The 23,596-nt window shown below is 42.6% G+C and overlaps 1 protein-coding gene across 1 annotated transcript in view; it reads left to right on the top strand.

Moving 5' to 3' along the window:
* Positions 1 to 23,368, top strand: part of LOC116573860 — a 59,430-nt gene extending 36,062 nt beyond the window's left edge. The window contains exons 6-8 of the mRNA XM_032314173.1: positions 20,127 to 20,170; positions 22,333 to 22,492; positions 22,881 to 23,368. Coding sequence (XP_032170064.1) covers positions 20,127 to 20,133 — 7 coding nt within the window. The 3' untranslated portion in view covers positions 20,134 to 20,170; positions 22,333 to 22,492; positions 22,881 to 23,368. The remainder of the gene's footprint in view (positions 1 to 20,126; positions 20,171 to 22,332; positions 22,493 to 22,880) is intronic.
* Positions 23,369 to 23,596: the final 228 nt, after the last annotated feature.

A 23,596-nucleotide genomic window follows, 5' to 3' on the forward strand; every position in this document is an offset into this window, starting at 1 on the left:
CAAGCTTTATATGGAGTCTCAGTTGTAACTTCTCAACTTGACTGAGGTCTCCTGCTTCCATGAAGACTTTAAAATCTCAATTCTGAGAGGTGCCTGGGTTAGTCATTTAAGCGTTTGACTCTTGATTTCGCTCAGGTCATGATCTCAGGGTCCTGAGGTGGAGCCCTTAAATAAGTTCCATACCAGGCTTTATGCCTGGTATGGAACTTATTTAAGATTCTCTCTCTCTCTCTCCCCCTCTGCGCTACACCCCCACGTTGTGCCCATGTGAGTGCACGCACGTGCTCGCTTTCTCAACCCTGAGGTCGTGAGGCTAGCATCAGACTGGAAAGCCCCACCAACCACATGATTGACACACTCTTGGCTCCCTGGCTTCCTACTGTAGTTTCATTCTCGTTTTTTTGGCCCTTGGAATTCCCTTATTTTCTTCTAAGCTCAGGCAGGCTTTAAGAGGATGTTGTTATATTTTGTCCAGGGTTTTCAGGTGTTTTGAAGTGAAAGGGTTTCAGGTTATCTGGGCTATCCTATTACAGAACGGGAAACTGCCACCAGCTCTGTAAAAGTCAACTAATAATGAAGGGTAGTTGGAAAAAAGGCCCGCAGGCAGGGACAAGGGGAGCTGCCCTAAGAGGAAACCATTCTTCAAAGGATTTTACACCACCTTGGAAGTACACCCCCCCCCTCCGGCCCCCTGCAAAGTGATAGGTAGATGACAAAAACCTGATTGCAGGCACACTGAGGGTTAATCAGATTAAAACAGCCCACCAGGGAGCCTGTTAAAACCCCTTTATCTAAACGCCCAAAGGCAACCCTCTTGGGTTTATGTTCAGTAACTATCACTCAATCAACTTTGCTTTGTTGCCCACCATTCTTCCTCTGGTCTCCCTCTCTTCTTTTCGCAAAGTGGCTGACCAAGAACCTGTGGCACTTAAGGAAAAGAAATCCAGTAGCACAAAGGCCTCTGGTACTATATTGGTCTCAGGAAAAGTTAGTATGCAGCTCTCTAGACTTCCTGAGCTATTTGTAGGAGGGAGATATTATGTGTGGTGAAATATATTTGACCTAAATATAACCAAGTCAAAGTACAGTGAGATACTTTGAAAATCAGGCAGTTAAAAAACTAGTAAGTTTGGGGCACCTGGGTGGCTCAGTGGGTTGAGCCTCTGCCTTCGGCTCTGGTCATGGTCCCAGAGTCCTGGGATTGAACCCCACGTCGGGCTCTCTGCTCAGTGGGAAGCCTGTTTCTTCCCTCTCTCTGCCTGCCTCTCTGCCTACTTGTGATCTCTCTCTCTGTCAAATAAGTAAATAAAATCTTAAAAAAAAAAAAAAAAGTAAGTTTCGGGGCGCCTGGGTGGCTCAGTGGGTTAAATCCTCTGCCTTCGGCTCGGGTCATGATCCCAGGGTCCTGGGATGGAGTCCCTCATCGGGCTCTCTGCTTAGCGGGGAGCCTGCTTTCTCCTCTCTCTCTCTGCCTGCCTCTTTGCCTACTTGTGATCTCTGTCTGTCAAATAAATAAATAAAATCTTTAAAAACAAACAAACAAACAAACAAAACCAAGTAAGTTTCGTCTCTGCCTACTTGTGATCTCCATCAAATAAAGAAAATCTTAAAAAAAAAAAAAAGTAAGTTTCGAATGTACCAAAAACTAAAAATACATGGGAAAGAATGATTAAAAACATTAAAGAATGCCCAAGTTTTCGCATCTGAGAGACCACCAAGGAGCCAACACCGATGTAATCGCACGAGGGTTTATTTGACAAGCTTAAGCTTGGGCCCAAGTATGCCCGACACAGCAGAGTAGGGACTTGGACTCCGAACCAGATTACAGTCAGAGTTTTTAAAGGTAGAGTAGGGGTGGACTCGGCAGTAGGTGAGGACAAAGGGGATGTTCAGAAGGGCTCTCTGGGTAAAGAAGACCGTCAGGATATTGGAGGCCTGGTTCTTATCAAGCCAAGGCCGTTTTTTCCTCTAAGGAGGCACTAACATGAAGACAATTGGGAGTTTCCTGGTGGAATGTCATATGCCTCCTATCAAGTGTCCTTGTTAGTGAGATTTAGGTTTAACTTTATTTCCATTTTCTTCCGCCTCAGCCTCCTTCAGTTTTATGGAGGGGAGGGCGATGTTAGGGCTTGAGGAACTGAGTTATTTGTCTCTGGAAGTTGGGCTGTTGATAAGATAGCTTCTTTGTTGTAAATCTCTAGGACATTTGTAAACCAAGGGAGACTCCTGTCTTGCAGGATTATGATCTCTGAAAGTTAACTATTTGTTTTTCTTTTAGGGCAGCAGCCAGTTGTGCCTGAGGAATGTCACACAGATTACCGAGGGGAGCGGGAGCGGGTGGAGAGGGGGTGCAAGGTGCCAACTTTTGCTTTGTCAAGATGCTTGGACTTATGTCAGGGCTAGACTCGAGGTGGGTACAGCCTTGTTTTTCTTGGCCTCCACAAGAGCACCTAGCTAACTGAAGAAAATGTAATTTGTATGCCTAGATGACTTAATTCCTACAGTAGTGTTAACAGATGGGCTTACCAATCACTAAATTCCCTTAGTGCAGGAACCCTTCCTGGGAGAGGGACACTTCCACTTCCTGGCCCTGTGACTGGGTTTGGCTCTTGAAAGGGAAGTGCTCACAAGTGATTTGTGGCTTCTCCTCTCTCTTTTCTCTGTTTCATGGTGCTCTTCCAGTGGTTAAGAGGCAGGGAACACCCACAGCTGATTTCTATGATGTGTAGAGTGAGGAAGGGTAAAAAAAAAACCCTTTGTTCTTTTAACTCCTGGGGGTTTTCAGGCTGTTTGTTGGTGAAGCACAGTTGGTTTGTCTGGACCTGTATAGGTACCACAGATCCTCAGGAGTAATGCTAGGTATTGAGGCTACACAGGGAGTAGGTTAAATGGAGTCTTTCTCCTCATGGAATTTGGGTTCTGATACAGGGTATGGAGATTAACTAAATAGAAAAATTCACACACAAAAAAACCTGTGAGGCACCTTGGGCTCAGGTTATGAGCTCGGGGTCCTGGGCCTATGGCTCTCTGCTCGACAGGATCCTGCTTCTCTCTCTCTCTCAAATAAATAAATAAAACCTTTTAAAAAATAAAGAAAACTGAGATAAAAGTTTTGAAGGAAACCAATTTTTGGTAAAATAAAAATGCATTTCCTTAAATTGATAGCGCACCTATTTCTAGAAAAGCCGGAGGCAATTTACAGAATCAAACACAGTGCACAATTTAGACCAGAGTACATTAATTAATATGGCAGGGGAATCAATGTTCCAGGGCCCTTGAGACAAATCAGTTAATGCAGGAAGGCACAATAATTTCTACTTTTCTGGAGCTGAGGCAAATAGGGGAAATAGTTGAATAATAGTATTCTTACTGCTTGACAGCAAGATGCAGGGCTGGCTTTGTGAGGAACTAACATTTTTCTTGCCCTGAATGAAGAAGCAGTTTATCATCCGGCTCTTCCATGAGGGATCTTGTACAACTTGATGGGCAGTAACTCTAATTTTGCAAAAGTCACAGGGACATGGTTTTAAGTGGATGTTCTGTGTATATACCATTCATAAAAATTGAAGAGAAGAAAACACCTTAGTAAGGGAAGCCATCTGTGCAGGGAGCTTCGGTAATAGGAGCCTGCTTGGTTACTTGGTGTGGTCTAGCGTCCTGGCAGCTGGGGAGAGCTCCAAGAGGTGGGCAAGAGAGAGACCCTCGGTGCTCTCAGTATCAGAGGCCCCATGGGATCCTTTGGAAAGGGCTGGTTTTAAACGGGTTTGTGGTTGGGTTTTCCAAGCTGGACCTTAAATTATGTTTGATGGGTCTGTAATCAAAGGAACGAGACTGATACAAAGCAAAAGTCAAGCAAAGCTTTATTTCGCGCCAAGCATCGAGCGAGAATCAAACCGACCGTTCCGGGCCGCCTCTTACAGAGAGAGAGAGACCCCTCCCAGCCTCACAGACTAACTTTTATAGAGCAAAGGCCCTTTGGTTGAGCCTGGCCACACACAGGTGGCCAGGGAGATTGCAACACACAGAGAAAGCTGCACAGTCATGCTAGGTCACACATGGGTGGCCAACTGAATTACAATTCACCCCATAGTAGCTATTTGAACTAGCCTATCACCTTGGTCAGAATTGGTGCCCAAAAGGCGGGGCCCACACTCCTTGGTAGCTAGGGGGACAGTATTCGGGCTTTTCTGATTGGATGTCTCCATCTGGCCTGACTCATCCCTGCATTCGGGCTCTGTTACCTCCACCTGACCTGACCTGCCCTTGCATTTGGGCTCTGTTATCAGGGACTGGTGGACCATATTCTACTGGTTTCAGGGACTTGCTTTTAAGTAAGTTCCCCTGGGGGTGGGGGCAGGGTCAGTTTAAGTTTTATTGCATAAACAACAAAATCACTGTTTAACTGGATGGAATTGCTCTGGCTAAATAGGCCCTTACAATGTTCTATGTTGCTGGTGGAAGAATCCATCTCTTAAGAGAGGCTGGATGGAAGGAGACAGCATTGCCAACATGTTGTTGAAATTCAAGAGCCCGATTTCTGTCTTCTGCCATATGTGAGTCACACAGAGTTCTGTGGGAAGGATCAGTATTTTCCTCAAAAAGAGCATTAAATGGGGCACCTGGGTGGTGTTGGGGGAATTTCATTGTACTCTAAACTATTGCTCTGCTTGGAGCCCTCAGCATTTCTTAACTTTGGCCAGAAAAGGCCACCTACGAGTACTGTCTGCTTCCACCCTCATCCTCTTAATTGCATCCTCTTTTAGACCACAAGACTGTTTTCTCTACAGCTCAAGTCTTTGTTATGTGTTTGTGAAGTCCCTCAAGGGCTTCCCGTCATTTTTAGAGGTTTCTTTTTTTTTCTTTTTTTAAAAGATTTTATTTATTTATTTGGCAGAGAGAGAGATCACAGGTAGGCAGAGAGGCAGGCAGAGAGAGAGGAAGGGAAGCAGGCTCCCCGCTGAGCAGAGAGCCCAATGCAATGCGGGACTCGATCCCAGGACCCCGAGATCACGACCCGAGCCAAAGGCAGCGGCTTAACCCACTGAGCCACCCACGCGCCCCTTTTTAGAGGTTTCTTAAAAATGCAGTTGTTGGGCGCCTGAATGGCTCAGTGGGTTGGGCCTCTGCCTTTGGCTCAGGTCATGGTCTTGGGGTCCTGGGATCGAGCCCCACATCAGGCTCCTTGCTCTCCCTCTCCGTCTGTCTGCTTACTTGTAATCTCTCTCTGTCAAATAAATAAAATCTTAAAAAAGAAAAAATGAAGTTCTTGGGCAAATGCATCAGAGTCACCTGAGTGGTTATTAAATGGAAGATTTCTGGCCCTTGCCTGGATCTGTGAAATCAGCAAATCTGGGGTGTGCTATCTACATATATATATATATATATATATAATATATATATATATAAATAAATACATTTTTTTTTAGAGAGAGAGGCGGACTGTGGTGGGGGGAGGGGCAGAGGGAGAGGGAGACAGAGAATCCTAAGCAGATTCCAGGCTCAGCATGAGCCTCATGGTGGGCTCTCTCTAACAACCCCAAGATCGTGACCTCAGCCACAGTCAAGAATCCACCACTCAACTGACTGCCCCCTGTAGTTTTATGCTGCTACCTGGGTGATTCTAATATGCTGCCTGAATAAGAGCTAAGCCTCCTAAAAGGAGGGGAATTCTGATTTCTACTCCTGTCTCTAACCTTATCTCTTGTCAGTCTCTCTGAGTTCCCCCGAACACCCAGCTGCTTGTAGGTTTTCCCCAGCTCTAGCACTGGTAACTGACAGGCCTTTCCACTCTCCCCACTGCCCAGAGTGCCTTCCCTTCCTTAGCAATGTTGACTGCTCCTTGCGTTGCCCTCCCAGGCATCCCTCCCCCCGCCCCATCACCCTCGTTAGGCATCACCCCTCCTCTGCTAACTCAGTTGTTTACGGCTCACCCTGGCACATCGTCGCCCATCCTTAGTGCACCATCCTGGAATCAGGTCCCTGTCTCCCCCTGGAGCTCGCCACCTGCGTGAGAGCAGACCCCACGCACCGGGCATCTTTCTGTTTTCAGGGCTGGACACAGGGTCTGATCCATAGCAGGTGATCAATAAATATTTGATGAAGGAATGCACGAATGACTATAAAGCGTTACTGCCGTGCAACAGCGGGCATTGACGGAGAGCTGAGGTTATCACTCAAGTGGCGGTTACACATTTTGGAGGCATCAAGTAGGTGTCACAGGGGAGGGGACATTTCATTAAGGCCTGATGAGAAAAGGATGAGTAGAAATTTTCCCGGTAATAGCAGAGGGGCAAGGGCATTGCTGGAGGAGGGCAACCTCAGAGAGAGGCAGGCAGCCAGACAGGGTGGCACACGTTGGGGTGACCGGGATGGGCAGATGCAGAGAGACAAGTGGGCAGTGGGCAGTGGGCAGTGGGCGGTGTCAACAGCGCCTCCCTCAGGAAGGTTCTGCTCGGTTGCAGGACCCTGACTGAGAAACCCCGGGGAGACAGTGCCACCTACTGTGCCAAATCGGTTTCCCAGGCCCTTGGTGGGAAGAAGCTAGTAGGCGGGTCATTATCTAGTCCACACAAAGCGAGTTTTAAATTGAAATCTCTCATAGAATTACAAGATCTCCGCATGTGACATACTGAACACATTCAATAAATAATGAGCATTACTCTAACTTGTGATATTTTCTTGCCATCAAGAAAGACCTTACCTTTATGAAAAGGTCCTGTCTTTTATTATTTTATGGAATGTCTCTTCCTGGCTTCCATGATTTTCCCTTTATCCTTCTTAAAGTTATGTAAGTATCTGAGACTTAATTGCTGCTGCTCCTTCTAATAACCTCCATTCACCGTTGGGATTTTTACTTCCTTATAATTGCGACATATCAAGAATTTTACCACAATTATCAGTGAAGTTCATTGGAACTCAGCTCTTTCAGTATTTCTTGTTGCATCAGTGATTGCCATGGTTCGAACCATTCCAGTCTGTACAGTATCTGGTATGGTCCGCAGCGCTGAGCGGGTGCTCAGTGAACTAGTGTGGGGAACGATAGCAGGGCTTTCAATGACTGGATCTTGGGATCCGCAGGTGTTTAACAGCGCTATTTCCATTAAAGGCTACCTCTTCCTCCACAATTTCAGAGTTAAGTCCTTAAGACTATTCCAGATGGAATAACTGAGCAACTGTGCAACTTAATTCACCGTCCAAGCCTTTCCACAGACTCAAAAGCCACAGTGGCTCAGAGAAACTCCAGAGGGAGGCACTTGCTCCTCTATGCTCAGAGCCCCACACTTATGGGGGGGCCTCCACCTGTCCATTACCTTCCCTTACAGAGATAAGGATGTGGGACTGGGTACAGCAAATGTGCTTCCAGGGGCTTTTTTTTTTTTTTTTTTTAATTCTCTAGAGGGAATTGCAGGAAAAAACAGATTGTCCCTTGTTGTGTCCACTCCCCAATCTTTCTGTCTCACACCGAGACAGGTTTAAATTGCTCTAAAGCCAAACCCTTGATCTTGGATTCTTGGATTCCTCCTGCTTTTCCACGCAGAAGTGGGTCCCATGATTAAATCAAATTCAGGAAAACCCACATGAGTTAGCAGTTCGGGAGCATCCCACACTTGGGGGAAGTGTTGTCATGTCAAGCAGATGAGGTCACTCACCAGTATGAGATAGAGCAGTGCTCCTTAAACTTTAGGGAACTTAGAATCACCTGGAGAGCTTATTAAAACATTATGGGTCCCATCTCCAGAATTTCAGTAGGACTGTGACAGGGACTATAAATGTGCATTTAGGATTGTAAGATTTAGCAAATTTAAAAAAATGCAAGATGCCTAATTAAGTTCGAACTGCAGATAAACAATTTTTTTTAAGGATAAGTATGTCCCCAAAGTACATGACACATACTCATCCTGCATTTAAAAAAAAATATTTTATTTATTTATTTGACAGAGAGATCACAAGTAGGCAGAGAGGCAGGCAGAGAAAGAGGGGGACACAGGCTCCCTGCCGATCAGAGAGGCCAGTGCGGGGCTCCATCCCAGGACCCTGAGACCACAACCTGAGCCGAAGGCAGGAGGCCCCAACCCACTGAGCCATCCAGGAGCCCCCATCCTACATATTTTTTAATCATAAAATTTATTCACTGCTTACCTGAAATTACAGTTGAACTGGGTATCCTGAATTCTGGCAACATAATCTGCATTTCTAACACAGGGCCGTGGGGATGAGGATGGTCCTGGTCTGGAGGCCACAATTGGAGCCATAGGTAATGACTAGCCTGAGTGCAGATCCCTAGGGAACACCAACCTTTAAACAACAAAAAAGTCTTTGAGCAAGGCAGCAGAATTAGGTGTGTTTTCTTGAAACCCAAAAGGGAAAAAAGTTTTAAAGACACAGAGTGATCAACAGGGTTACTTGACAGAGAGAATCTGAATAAAAGATGGGAAGGAGAAGTGAGTGGACAGAGGGGGGAATAGGAGTGGGGAGACAAACCATGAGAGACTGTGGACTCTCAGAAACAAATTGAGGGTTTTGGAGGGAAGAGGGATGGGGGGTTGGGTGAGCCTGGTGGTGGGTAAGGAGGGCACGTATTGCATGGAGCACTGGGTGTGGTACACAAACAATGAATTTTGGATCACTGAAAAAAAGTAAAAAAAAAAAAAACAAAAAGAAATTACATTGGCCAACAGGAGGCCTTCAGGAATCTTTATCAAAGCGTTTTCAGGGCAGTGATGGGGCAGGAGCCAGCTGGCAATGGTAAACAGCAGGGGTGTCATGGTGGACATGACCGTCTGCATATGATTTTTTGGAGGGGCTTCTTTGTGAACAGAAAAAAGGGGGATGCAGGGGCATTTGAAGGTTTTTTAATTTTTTTTAAAGATTTTATTTATTTAAATGACAGACAGAGATCACAAGTACGCAGAGAGGCAGGCAGAGAAAGAGGGAGAAGCAGGCTCCCTGCTGAGCAGAGAGCCCGACATGGGGCTTGATCCCAGGACCCTGAGATCATGACCTGAGCTGAAGGCAGAGGCCTTAACCCACTGAGCCACCCAGGCGCCCTGAAGCTATTTTTTATTAAAGGGGATGGTGGCTATATTTTATGGCCATAGAGGAAGTCAGTATAAGGAACACTTGAGATTACAGAAGCTGGAGAAGAGCGAATGGGGCACAAGTCTGAGAGATGGCCAGCTTCTGATGTTCAAGCAGGGAAGGCTCTCGGTTCCATTCAGAGATCCACCCCGCAGAGCCCTCGGCATCACTTGCCTTTTTTAAGTGGTCTGGCGCAGAGGGGTCAGGTCTGAAGAGTCTGACAGTTTGCTGCCAACGTCCGTTCCTTTTTAAAGGGATTTAATAGGTTTTGGTTCCCCGCAGACCTTGATATTAGTTCTGGGGTGTCAGCTAACATTGGTCCCGCCATGTCTCCTAGCTGCGGTACCGTAACTGCTCGCGTCATTGCTTGACACAGGCCCCTTGTTGACATGACTCTCTCCACTAATAGAAAAAAATGGTGTTAATACATTCAATAACACAAACCCCACCATTAAAGCATTGTTTTACTCTCTTGTGTTAAGATGATCTCGGGTTCAGTTTGTTTAAAAGGTCAGAGCGTATCGAATTGCAGTCTTGGGAGCCTCTGCCACCGTGTTAGTTGTCAGAATGCGTCCGGAAGCCAGGAGTCTCTTCTGAGCCAGAGGGAACCGTTTTGAGGAATCCTAGAAGGAACAGGGAGCCTCTGAGGCAGAAGCACCACACCTCTTCACCTGGGCTTTGGTTGGCTCGCTTCTTCTCTGCGGGCTCAGCGTGGGCTATGTATCTCTTGGCCTAGAAGACTTGGAGGTGGGTCAGTGACAAAAAGAACCAGAACCCTGCAAAGGGGAGGAGGTGTTCTTGTGAGGTTTCCAGGCAGATTCTCTAATACCTTCTCCCCCGCCCTGACCCACTGCCGTGGGGAAAGTTTAGGAGGTTTGGAGTGAACATGCGTATCTTATCCTCACTGTTATGGGGTATATATCCTCACCGTGTTAACTCCAGAATGTACCCTGCTTTATTCTTTTTCCATTTGCATTTGACCTAACTATTTGTATTTAGCACATTGGAGATTTGATGCTTACTTTAAAATTGAATGTATTATCATTTAATAACATTTACTCAGTGTATATTATTTATATTATATTATTAAATAAGTATTATTTAACACATGACATCATTATTATTTAGTAAATAACAATATTACTGAGAATAACATTTATTAAAAGTTACTTAAACAAATAGAATTCAATTTCTATTAATATGAATTTAAAATATAGAAATGACTTAGTTTTGAAATACAAAATCCTTGTTTTCTTGCACAATGAAATCACCAAGTATTGCATTTGAGAATGTCCACATATTGACCCTGTCCTTGTCATGGCCAGTGCCCCTGGATCTTTCTTTATTGTGAAAGTCTGAACAAAGGGTTGCACCCCTGGGGGCCAGCTACAGTCTAGAGGGCACGAACAATTTCTGCGCCAGCTCCCTCCCCAGATTAATGGAGGAGGCGTTTGAGGAAACCAAATGTTAGAATTACAGGAAGTTGAGAGCTCCCCATCTCAAAACTGGGTTCACCAAAGCATGCTACCTTAGTTCCGTAGTTACTTATTATGCCTATTTATTTCCTGCAAGATAGGTCAAGGTCATTGAGCTCCATAATTATGTCAGGAGTAATAAAATAGAAAGAAAATAACCTATCATATTGCATAATTGTTTGTCATAGTCATGGATGACACTATAGTAACTAATAAAGTTAATAAAAGTTAAAATTTAATAAAACCAAAACATCTGCAAAGATAGGCACCTATTAAATTGACCACTGACATGATGTTTCATTTTCTGAAATTGTTCTCTAGTTTAGAAATAACTAACAATTAAAAAAGAAGAAAGGGGCACATGGCTGTATCAGTGGGTGAAGTGTGCCACTCTTTATCTTGGGCCTGTAAGTTCGAGCCCCACCCTGGGCGCAGAGATTACTAGAAAAAAAAATTTTTTTTTTAAAAATTTCAAATCATCACCATGAAGTGGAATATTTCATACATTTCATACATAAATTAAAATTTGCAGTCCCCAAACAAAACAATACACCTCACAGTTTGCACACACTCTCTTCCACTATCTTAAATATAAATACAAAGTAACAACTCAGAATGAAAGAATTGAAGTAATTCCATTTCTGTTTCTTTCCTATGCTATCATTGTTTACTTGGAATCTGCTGTTTCAGTGCAGGAATGTGTCAGAAGATTTTTTTTTTTTTTAAGATTTTATTATTTATTTGAGAGAGACAGAGTGACAGAGAGCACAGGTGGATGCAGGCCTCCCACTGAGTGGGGAGCCTGACTCAGGACTCTATCCCAGGACCCTGGGACCATGACCTGAGCCAAAGACAGATGTTCAACCGACTGAGCCACCCAGACACTCCAGGAGTTGGAAGATTTTCTAAAGCGTATGAATGTACTCTTGAGATAAACAAGTTCTCATGTGAGGGGAGGAAAACGGGGAGTTCTTTGAATTAATTTCCAAATAGAATACTGTGTTATTAGAGGATAAGTAATAAAACTATGTTAATTTGAGACTTGCACATATATTATTATTTTTAAAAGATTTTATTTATTAGAGAGTGCGTGAGCACGATGGGGAAGGGGGCAGAAGCAGACTCCACGCTGAGCAGGGACCACCTGAAGGTGGGGCTTGATCCAGGATCCTGAGATCGTGACCTGAGCTGAAGGCAGATATTTAACTGACTGAGCCACCCAGGCATCCCTATATAGTATATTATTAAACCTCAACTGTAATCACACCAGTTGTTTACAATTTAGACCACCAGTAAAGTGTTTTTTGGGAAGGAGTATCACTGGATTGTTTAGAATTGCTGGTGGATGGTGACAACAAGAAGCAGGTGGACTTTAATGCTTTATTGCTTCTTAATAACTCCTTTACAGATAATGTACTTCTTACTGCCAGCAGCTGAGCCTGAAGAGGTTTAAGTGAACATGTGGGACTTCTGCTTACAGGCGACTGACTCAGGTGGGAGGAATACTCTTTCTTGCTCTATTTCTTTCCTCATCTCTGCAGTGTTTTAGGAGGACACGATGGGTAGAGCTCTAGCACCTTCTTCCATCATGAGGGGAACTTGAGGGTGGAGGCTAGTGATAAGGTAGAGCAGAAAAATTGAGGACCCGGGTCCCTGCTTGTGTGGACAATACTGAGTAGCCCCCGATGAGTCATGCCCTTCTAGAATCCCCTCTCACTGGGGTAGGATGAAACCCGTGACTTGCTTCTTCTAATCAATGGGACAGGCAAAGGAGGTGGGATACCACTCCCACAACAACACTTCCTTATAGGGCAAGGGCGAAAGAATTTTGTAGATGTAATTAAGGTCCCTGATCAGTTGACTTTGAGTTCATCAGAAGGGAGATTATTTTGGGTAGGTTTGCCCTAATCAGGGGAGAGGGCCTATGCCTTCCCTGAATTCAGAGACTCCAAGCAGCAGAGACTCTTTTCTCTCTGTTGCTGTCCTTGAAAAAGTAGTGCTTGACGAATGTTACAGCTACAAAGAAATGAATTCTGCCAAAAATTCAGTTCTGAGGGAGCTGGGAAGTGGATTCCACCTCCCCGCCCCCTACTCCCCCAAGGGAGTATTATTACCACCCCCCCCCCCCCCCCCCCCGCCAGGTTCCTGATGACATTAGCGCCCAGCCAACACCTTGGTTTAAGCCTTAAGAGAGGCCTCATAGCTAAGCCAAAGCCTGACTCCTCACTCACAGACACTGGGAGATAATAAAAGTGCATTGTTTGGAGCTGTTAAGTTAGTGCTAATTTGTTGATGTAGCACGGACACTAATATATTGGTGTCTGTGTTGCTGCTGTAACCGTCCAAGAATTCCTACCTCCAGGCTCCTTTTACGTGAGCAAGAATTAAATTTCTCACTTCTTTAAATGATTATAATTTTACATTTTCATTTATAGGCAGCTGACCCTCAGCTGATTCGTGGGGTAATGAGGAAGGGTTTCTAGAAGATGAGTCACTGGTGGTCGATCTTAAAAGTGGATACAATTTCAGAAGGTAGAAACGGGGGTGTCTGGAGGTAGAAAAACATTTTCATGGGGCAGAGTGAATGAGAATAAATCATAGGTGTTTTGAAGAAATTAGGAGCAGTTTCGCTAGATTGAATGAGATGAGGCTGGAAAGGTGGATTAGAGCCGAATCACAAAGTCAGAAGCACTTGGAGATTACTTTTCCAAGCAGTGGAGAGCAGTGGAGAATTTCTGACCAGGGCGGTGGTATGAGCAGAGCTATGTCTTATTTTAGAAACGCGGTACGAGTCAGTTCTCTTCAGGTTGTGGACACCTGTCTTGAAGTAGATTTTGTCTCAAAGAGATATATGGGAAGAGACACTGGGAGGAGAAACAGGAACTTAAAACAGGAGCCAGAGAATGAGAGACTCATGCGTTAAGGGCTATATGTCTTGTTATTTGCCTTCATTTTCTGCTGCGAGAAGCTGCTCGTGGCTGGACCATTACCCCTTACAGTTGCCCACCTAAGGGGAGAGAAGGGGCTTCCCTTCCAGCTCTGGTTGAAGGTGTCTCTACTGGAAGCTGCACTTCGAATGGACAGCCTTGGAATAATAGCAAAGACCAATGGGCAGGATATGATGATTGGCCCGAGTGTGTGTGTGTGTGTGTGTGTGTGTGTGTGTGTGTGTGGTGTCTGCTACTAGAAAAAGAGCCTGGGGAATCAAAACAAAATGTTTAGTGCAATTCGAATTTCACCGTTCTGTCTTTTCCTGTCAGGGTCTCATGGACAAATGACGTACTCTTATGATTATACCCCACTAGGGGAATAAAATTTGAGTTGGATTTATATTTAGTATAGGAATAACGGTATACACAAATGATTATTCATACTTTTACCAGTGATTTCTCCTAACCTCTGTCAATGGCATCCAAACTCTAAGCTATATAATTAAAATTAGTTTCTACTATATAAGTTTTTAATCCTCAATTATTAATTTATTTTATGTCCAAAGGGTGTAAAATACTGTGTTGTGCTTATCCATCACTGAAAGAAAAGAGAAGTTCAGCATAGCTATTTAAATGTACTTCTGGAGTGCCTGGATGACTCAGTCGGTTAAATGTCCGACTCGATTTTGGCTCAGGTCATGATCTCAGGGACCTGGGATTGAGCTCAGTGGGGAGTCTGCTTGAGGATTTTCTCCCCTGCCCCTCTTCCTGCCCCCTCTCTCTCTCAAATAAAGAAATAAATCTTAAAATAGAAGAAATGTACTATAAGTTCTTTGAATAATTTCAGTGAAATACTAACTCATTGCTTAAGAAAGCAATATTCGTTTCAAAACAAGATAATTGTTAAATAAAATCTGAGGTCATCTAAGAAGTATATTATTTTAACCTGTACCTTTTACCATATATACTTTAGGTAACTGTAAAAAGTTTGGGAAGTTTAGGGTTTGTTTGTTTGTTTTTTTTAAAGTAAGCTCCATTCCCGGTGTGGGACCTGAACTCACAATTCTGAGCTTAAGACCTGAGCCAAGTTCAAGAGTCTGACCCCTAACTGACCGAGCCAAACAGGCACTCCTAGGGTCTTTTTCTAAATTCTTGGCTATATTGATTGTCTCTACATTTTATCTGGAAATATTCAAGCATATAGAGTTGACTCAGATTCTGTAATTGACATGATAAACGCCCATCTGAGGAATCGAAGATGCCAGCATTTAAAAATGCCTGAAACACAAATTTCATTTTTCAAAATGTGGCTGAACTACTTTCTGGAAAAAAGTGGCTACTTGGTGGGTGCAGCTGATACGTTTTACCACTAGGTGCTACTCTTCCTCCATCACATACGTATCTCCAGTCTCAAAAGCAAGACAGATGCAAAACCAACGGAGTTCTTTATTTCCTGACGGCCTTATTTAAACACAAGCTAAAACTTTGCCTTGTCTATTTACTCATCATTGTAACAATACAGTATTTTGAAAGTGGTTGGCCAAGCATTCAACATTTGTGGAAAGTGAAGCTTATCCCTGCTTTCTGCAGTATCATCCCACAGCATGTTTCAGAAAACTGAAGACGATCAATACCTCTACTTGCTATTAATTCATATTAATGAAAGGAAGCTATAGGGTTATAATGTCCTGAAAAAGACAGTTGACATGCCCATGATTTCTCGCTGAAAAGGTGGCATATTATAGTATCTATACCATTTTACATGTGAGACAGTAAAAAAATAGAACTTTAAGTTATTATATATTACAAATCACCCAAAGGCATTATTATTGATCTATATCTGCACAGGAGGAAACTGTATGGGATCTGTTTATAGTCTCATGCTAAATATCTTGAGCTAGATGATAAGTAGCTGATAGGAATCCCTGTTTGTTCAGCTTTTCTGGAAGGATTTCTCCCACCCAGTGCTTGTGGATAAGCACATCGTAAACATTTTTCGTTCTAAATTCTAAATTCATAAGCCACTTTCATATTTATGTTCACTGGGCCTTCAGAGAAAAGATTTTATCAGGGCATTGGATTGAAAATTTAGCAATTCTAAATATTAAAATTTAAAAAAATTCTCTTCCCATTGGATAAAACAATTTGAGGTGGGAAAAAATGAAAAACTAAATAAATTGTGATTTTTCAAAAAAAACCAAAATAAGCCAATTGGGCAAATTAGATCCTTGGAAATATGTCTTCTTCACGTCTTCCTTCAGATTCCCCTGTCCAGTTTAGCTGTTCATGCACTGAATCATTCATGCACTGGCCAAACTTTTACTGAGCAAGCTCATGTATTTCAGATACAAAAATAAAATGGAATAGCCTCTCTGCTGTGAAGGCTTGAAGTTGAGGGGGACGTGGAGCTGGCAAGAAAGAGAAAGAGAGATTCGTAGCAGAGAGTTAGCACAGTGACAGCTCCCGGGATACTCTCCTTTGAGCAGGATGGTATGAATGGAAGGATCCTTTGGGGACTTTCACATGCCTTGAGACTAAGGGGACAGAAACTTTCCACTGTCTGGACGATGTGTTCTGGAACCTGCTGGTGGCTGTGCTGCCCCCCACCTGGTGGTCCCACAGGGAGGATGTGGCCCCATGACTGAGTTTGGGCCAAAGAGATTGCTGTGGAAGTGTTGGGCGGGACACCTGGAACAGGTGCCTGCCTTCCTCCAGGTTACCAGCACAGGTCACTGTCGGGGGCGGTGATACGACTCCTTCTCATTGTAATTGGGTCATTGGAAATATAATCAACACTGGTTTTTGTCTTACTCGTATTTTTTTTTTTTAATTTTGTATAAACATTTATTTTTATCCCCAGGGGTATACTCGTATTTCTTGAGTCTCATTTCCCTGCTAAGGAACTATTTTGGTTAGAGGAATAAGGACCTGCTTTTTGTTCTGACTTTGGAGTTAGGATTTTAGTGTTTAGCCAGACAGAAATAGAAATAACATGATGATCAAATCCAGCAATCCAGTCCCTTTCACACCAGCAAGAGTACAAGTCACCCATAAAGGTTACTTTTGAAGGTCGAAAGAGAATTGAAGTGAAAGGAATATTGATTAATCCAGGGGAAGCCGAAAAGGCTCTGTTCTTCCAGTAGCCCCGAAGCAGCGGGCTCCAGGCATGTCATGTTAATAAAGGAGGCGAGAGACACACTGAGAGACAGCAAAGGCGAGAGGTGGGAAATGATCTTTCTATTATTCCCTCTTGGTTAGAAACCCTGTTATGTGCTCTATTGGCTCCCTGAACTCCTCCTTTGAGGAGAAAAGAATAGTGAAGCATAATCCTGTGTCTTCAAGTGCTATTTTGAGAAGGCCCCACTCGTGCCCTCCTTTCCCGCCGTGCACCACTTGGATGCATTCCGTCGTCTTCATCACTCCCTTGCCCACACCTGCCGCTCCCTCCCTGGGTATGTCCAACTCTGAGCCTCACCTGAGTAGCTGGAAAGAGCTGGCAGAAAACCAAACAAACACATGCCTTTTGATGTTCTCGGACAGGGTGCGCAGTTACTGCCTTATCCTGCTGACAGAACAGAGAGTTCCCTCGCTACTCCTCTGAACCGAAGTTTGGTCAGAACATTTAAATACTTAACACACATAGTCAGCCTTCCTGAGGTGCTCTCACAAAACACGCAGGATAGTCCTCTGGTCACTTGAAGCTGCTAACCAGGGAAAAATACTCCTCTTAAATTAAAAAAAAAAAATAGGCCTTATTTGAAACTTAGGACATCAACTAAGTGATTATATCAATATTTTAAACATATTCAGTTTAAGCACTTTGGATATGCACATGTTATTCTGTCTATGCTATTTTTTTTTCTTAGTAAACATTTTCTAGGTAGTAGGTAGGAGGAGAAAAGTGAAACTGAATCCATGTTCTTAATCAGTTGAATTCATTCATTCAATCGGTATTTTTTGTGTGAACACTGGGAGTGTGATAAACATAGTTTATTTATTGTAAAATTCCTGTGATGTTTTTCTTCTCTGCCGAGAAGAGGAAGGCCGCCTGCTTTAGACACGGCAGTGTCCCCAGAACCCGGCTCAGGGCCTTGCACGTGACAGGCACTCCAGGCTGGTGACAGCTACTTTCACTGTGCAGACAACATGAGTCCTGGGGGCCAGTTGGGATGGGCTGATATAATGTCTAATTAGAGGGCTAGAAGAATTGGAAGGGTGATGGAGATTCTATCAGGAATAGGGATCGGATAGTCCAAATATGTATAAAATTCATGGAACAACCCTCCCACTCTCCTTGGGATATATTAAAAACACCCGGTCCTGTGTTAAATTGGGTAGGGGAAAGCTAAGCTTCCAGATTGTGATGATGTCACACATTGGGACAATTATAATTGAGAGCTGCTTCTTTCTATCTTTAGTATCTCTATATTTCTATGGCTGAGATATTTGCAAACAGTGATAAATGCAGGGTGATAGACACTTTTGGGGGCATGGCTTAATTGTAATTAATCAAAGGGCTGATGAAAGTTTGCTTCAATTTTTTTTTATTTTTTTAAAGATTTTGTTTATTAGAGAGTGTGTGAGAGAGACAGCATGAGGGGGAGGGTCTGAGGGAGAAGCAGACTCCCCACTGAGTGGATAGCCTGCCGTAGGGCTTGACTCTGGGACTCCAGGATCATGACCTGAGCTGAAGGCGGAGACTCAACCAACCAGCCACGCAGGTGCCCCTGACTGCTTCAATCTTTTTTTTTTTTTTTAATTACCAGACTTCATTTCTTAGAGCAGTTTTAGGTTTACAGAAAAATTGAAAAAAAAGTACAAAGAGTTCCCATAAACTCCCCACCTCTGAAGTTTCTTCTGTGTTTCCATTGGTGTAATGTATGTGTTAGAACCGATGTGACGATGGATACATTAGTTTAAACTGAAGTCCATATTTTACATTAGAATTTACTCTGCATTATAAAATTCTATGGATTTTGCTAAATACTTAATGATTGCTTCATTTTTTTTTTTTTTGCTTCAGTTTTTATCTAGCATAAGGGCTCAATAATATAAGATTTTATTAGAATGAACAGGAGAGAAACCAATATAATTAAAAAATCAATTTGTGCAATAAAATGATTTAAATTATGTGGATTGGCACTGGATTTTTAATAGGCTTTTAATTCCACTGTAATGTACTTATAAAACTAGATTTATTAGTAAATGTTCACTTGTTATACTTGTATCGTTGAATTTATTTAAGTAAATGAATAAAAATGATTATAAAACACTTTGGAAATATTTGATCATAATGAGAGCATGGCCCTCACATTTAGTCATATATTCAACAACAAGAAGAAAATCCTGACCTTTTTTTTCCCCCCAAATCTGGTAATCACTAGGTATGTGGACATTTAAGGCATCATTGGTCTACTGTTTGCCATGTATCCTGACACGTGGGGAATGTATAAGGCATATTAGCTATTGATTATGATTGTAAGTTCTCTAAAATTAGAGGTGTTAAATCAAGTTTTGATCCCTGAAAATGGGAGAGGAAATGAGAAAAAAAAATCCTTTTTATTTTTGCATAAGAAGTTGGTGACGCAGTTGTCTGAAATTATAGAATCTTAGAAATAGAAAGGAAGAGGGGCCTGCGTGGTTCAGTTGGTTAAGTGCCAGTCTTCGGCTCAGGTTGTGATCTCAGGGTCCTGGGATCCGAGCCCTGCATCAGGATCCCTGCTCAGTGGGGAGCCTGCTTCTCCTTCTCCCCTCTGCCTGCCGCTCTGCCTACTTGTGCTCTCTCTCTCTCTGTGTGTGTCAAAAAAATGTATCTTAAAAAAAAAAAAAGAAGAAAGAAATAGAAAGGAAGTAGATCATCTACTGTACCTTCTTCATCCAAATTCTGAATCCCTTTTATGTCAATTGTTTTCAGTGGGCCTAGAGCTTAGATCTATCACAGGAATGGGAATACAATTTTTTTTTTTTAAAGATTTTATTTATTTATTTGACAGAGAGAGATTACAAGTAGGCAGAGAGGCAAGGCACAGAGATAGGAGGAAGCATGCTCCCCACTGAGCAGAGAGTCTGATGTGGGGCTCGATTCCAGGACCCTGGGATCATGACTTAAGCCGAAGGCAGAGGCTTTAACCCACTGAGCCACCCAGGCGCCTGGGAATACAATTCTTGTTGAAGTGGCGTTTCCCATCAACAGGTGGCTTCAGTTGTTCAAAAGGTTTTCATAGCTACACCCAAATTTTCCTTTTTAACTTATACTTGTAGATCTTAGTTTTGCTATTTGGTATTGGGAAGAATATAGCTGCCATGCTACCTCAAATAGAACCCCCTCTAGGCGATTCTACTATATGCTAGGCTAAACTAAAAATCTCTTGCCATTATATGGTTTTTGTATTCCTCAAAATCTTGCTTATGCTCTTTGAAATAACTGTTGCCTATTGAAATAACTTTTTTCTTTATTTGTTGTTATTATTTGTGTTAACACTGAACATAAAACCTACACTCTTAGCAAAACTTTGAGTACATGATATGGTATTGTTAACTATAGGCACCGTACTGTACTGTAGATCTCTAAGGATCTATTCATTTCATGTAATTGAACTTTGTGCTGTTTGACTAACCTCTCTCTATTTCTTCCTACTCCCAGCCCCTAGGAACCACTATTCTGCTCTGTTTCTGGGAGTTTGACAGGTAAGTGATATCATGCAGTATTTGTCCTTTCATGTCTAGCTTATTTCACTTGGCATAATGTGCTCCAGGTTCATCCATGTCCCAATGGCATGATTTCCTTCTTTTTCTAAGGCTAAATAATATTTCATTTAACGTATATACCACATTTTCTTTATTCATCCATCAGCGGATATTTGGATAATATAAGTAAAAATAGACCAGTGGGACAATATTGAACTAAAAAATCTTCTGCACAGAAAAAGAAACCATCAACAAAACGAAAAGGCAACCTTTGGAATGGGTGAAAATATTTGCAGATCTTATATCTGATAAGGGTTAATATCCAAAACACATAAGAAACTTCTATACCCTAATAGCAAAAAACCAAATAACCTACTAAAAAGTAGGCAAAATAATTGAATAGATATTTTTCCAAAGAAGACATCCAGATGGCCATTGAAAAGGTATATGGAAAGGTGCTCAACATCACTAGTCATCAGGGAAATGCAAATCAAGACCACAATAAAAACAACTCAAAGTTTTGATGTCTACAATAAGACATAAATACTGGTTTTACTATCAGTTACTGTGTTTCTATGATTGCATGCTCAGCTTTTCTCTGTAAAATGAGGGATTTGATTTGAATAATTTCTAGGGTTCTTTCCAGCTTTTAAAAGCTATTGTATTTGGTGTGTGTGTGTATGTGCATGTGTGTGTGTATGTGTGTGTGTGTGTGTGTGTGTGTGTGTGTGTGTTACAGATATTCCATCTTATTTGCTTCTTGAACTTGCAACTGCTGCAGAGTTCCAGATAATTTTTCACATGAACTTCTGCTAAGCTGCATCTTAAACAACTGTATGATATACATTTATCCCTGTTTCTTTCTCTCTTTGTTTCTTTTTGTTCCTAAAGCCTGTGTGGATGATTTTGAATGTTAATTCCATATTTGTTGGATTAGTGAGCCCAGCAAGATGTGTGTCATCTATAAAGTTTGTTAACATGATTGTCATATATTCATTTAATTTGCTGATAAAAGTTTAGTAGAAAAGAGCTTAAACAGAACCTTGTTCCTACCCCTTTCTCTTCACTTTGACATTGTTCCATTCATCAACAATCTTGAATAGACCTATCTTACCAACAATGTGCCCATGTAATTGATATTTAAATCCAGCCTCTCTCCCTAAATTGTCCAAAAAGATATTATGATCGAGTTCTCAAAGAACTTGTAAAAATATAATATACTATGATGCAGTATTACTACATTGCATGAGATTAGCAATGCAGCCCAAGAAGTGAAAGTATTTTGTTAGAGATGACTTGGTAGAAGTTATCTGATTCTGTTTCCAGCGGTCAGTTCTCGCTCTAAAAAGTCCACAAACAGTCTATTTAATAATCCATTCTGGAATTTTTTGGAGGAGGTGGTCAAGTTTCTAGTCTTTACTTTATGGTAACTATCTTTTCTCTCTCCTTGGAAAGCTGAACAACATTGGTTTGTGTCTCATTCATGGGTAGAAAAAGTCGATCCTTTAACACTCTCTTTTCCTATACAGCCTAGAGACTGAAGGCATAGAGAGGTAGGTGTGAAAAGTGATTTTTTGGAGGGGGCTGGGCACTGTCAGGTTAGTTATGAAAAGCTTTCCTCCACTGTGATCTCATTATACCTCCTTAACAGAGTCATATATAAATGATACATAAAAGATGAATTAATAATAAAGAACATCTTCATTAATAAAGGAGCATATAGATACAGTGCAGTGTGTCCACACACCTACTGTACCTGGGTTTATGGGCTGTAAATGCAGGAGAGGGCTTCCTCCTGTCCCTAAGCTACACAGCCAAGAGATAGACCCCCGGAGCTCATCTATTCACAGCTTGGACTCCAAAGTCTGTCTGAAGTGACTAAGGGGGCTGAACCTGCAGTTGCAGACGCTCTTACACTACATGCATGTAGTTTCGGTTCTTTAGAGCTTATGAAGCTGTGGCTTTTTGCTGACCAACAGCATCTTTCCTCAAAAGAAGCTCAGTTTCATGAAATAGGACACTGTTTGAAAGGTGTGGTGGTTAGTTTTCCATGTCAACTTGGCTAGCCTCTGGTGCCCCATTGTTTAGACAAACGCTGGTCCACAAGTGGCTGTGAAGATATTTTGAAGATGTGATTAACATTTACAATTATTTCGTTTTAGTAAAGGAGATGATCTTCCATAATGCAGCTGGGCCTCATCCAGTCAACAGAAGGTCAAAAGAACAGAAGACTGAGGCTTCCCAAAGAAGAATTCCATCTCAAGGCTCGAGTTTCCAGCCTGCTGGCTTTACAAAAATTTTGCTTACCCGCCCCCTAATCATGTGAGCTAACTTAAAATCAGTCTTTATCTTTATCTATCAAATGACAGATATTTAGATATAGATATCCATCCTATTGGTTCTTTTCCTTTGGAGGATGATAACTGACACAGGAAGGTATCTTCCCGCCCTATGATGTTCCTGTGTGACATGGAAACTCTCGACGGCCCCACGGGTGGCCATTCACTCTGATACTGTGCAGATTCTCATGGGCCATAGACCTCTGGAGCCACGATGACTTCCAACAAGATCAGGCACATAGCCGCGCTTTATAAATATTTAAAGGGATGTTGAATGCAATGTGAAGAGGTGCTAAACTTCTTTCATATGGTTGCTCTCTCTTCCAGTAATGTCTGCTACAATCGACGTACAACTTCTGTTTCCTTTGCAGGGCACACGCGTGTTCTTCCTCTTGGGGACCCGCTGGACCCCGGGAGTTGCGGGGAAACACTGCAGTTACCATCTGAGCTGGTGCTCTTGCTGCTCTGCCCTGGTTAGGCCCGATTCTTCATCACTGCCTGGCTTAGGCTCCTGGGCTGGGCACAGCAAGGAAGTCACTGTCTTTGGGTTTTCAGGACACCTGGAGTTTCCTTAGACTTCCTTTATGCCGTCTAACCTCTGCCCACTGCCACCTAGACTCCCCCTCCCAGGTGTTGCTGGTGGCTGAACTTTTAGTTCAGAATAAAACCAAGCCATTTTATTAATTGTTGCAAAGCCTAGGATGACAAATGAGCCCCGACACTGAAACCTCTGAGCTGTCTAGATTTTGACTAAATCTTTGAACCCAAGGGCAAATTTATTTTGGAAATTACTGACTTCTGAGAGGAAGAGGGAATAGCAGATGAAATGCTGTAGACCTTAAGACACTACTGATACTACTAGAGAGTATCAGTTAAGACACTACAATACTCTTAAGATATACTTAAGACACTACTGATACTACTAGAGATGTCATCCAAGGGGAAAAGGTAATGAAACTCTCAAGATAAGCGTATTCAGCAAGGAACTGTTTGGATTATAGAAGTGTGATGGAGACAGGAACTGGAAGGTGGCACCATGTTTATGATGTGCCCATTATCTGCCAGACACTGCGAAATGCAGCGCTCT

The sequence above is a fragment of the Mustela erminea genome, chromosome 15 (assembly GCF_009829155.1).
Source record: "Mustela erminea isolate mMusErm1 chromosome 15, mMusErm1.Pri, whole genome shotgun sequence".
Lineage (NCBI taxonomy): Eukaryota > Metazoa > Chordata > Mammalia > Carnivora > Mustelidae > Mustela > Mustela erminea.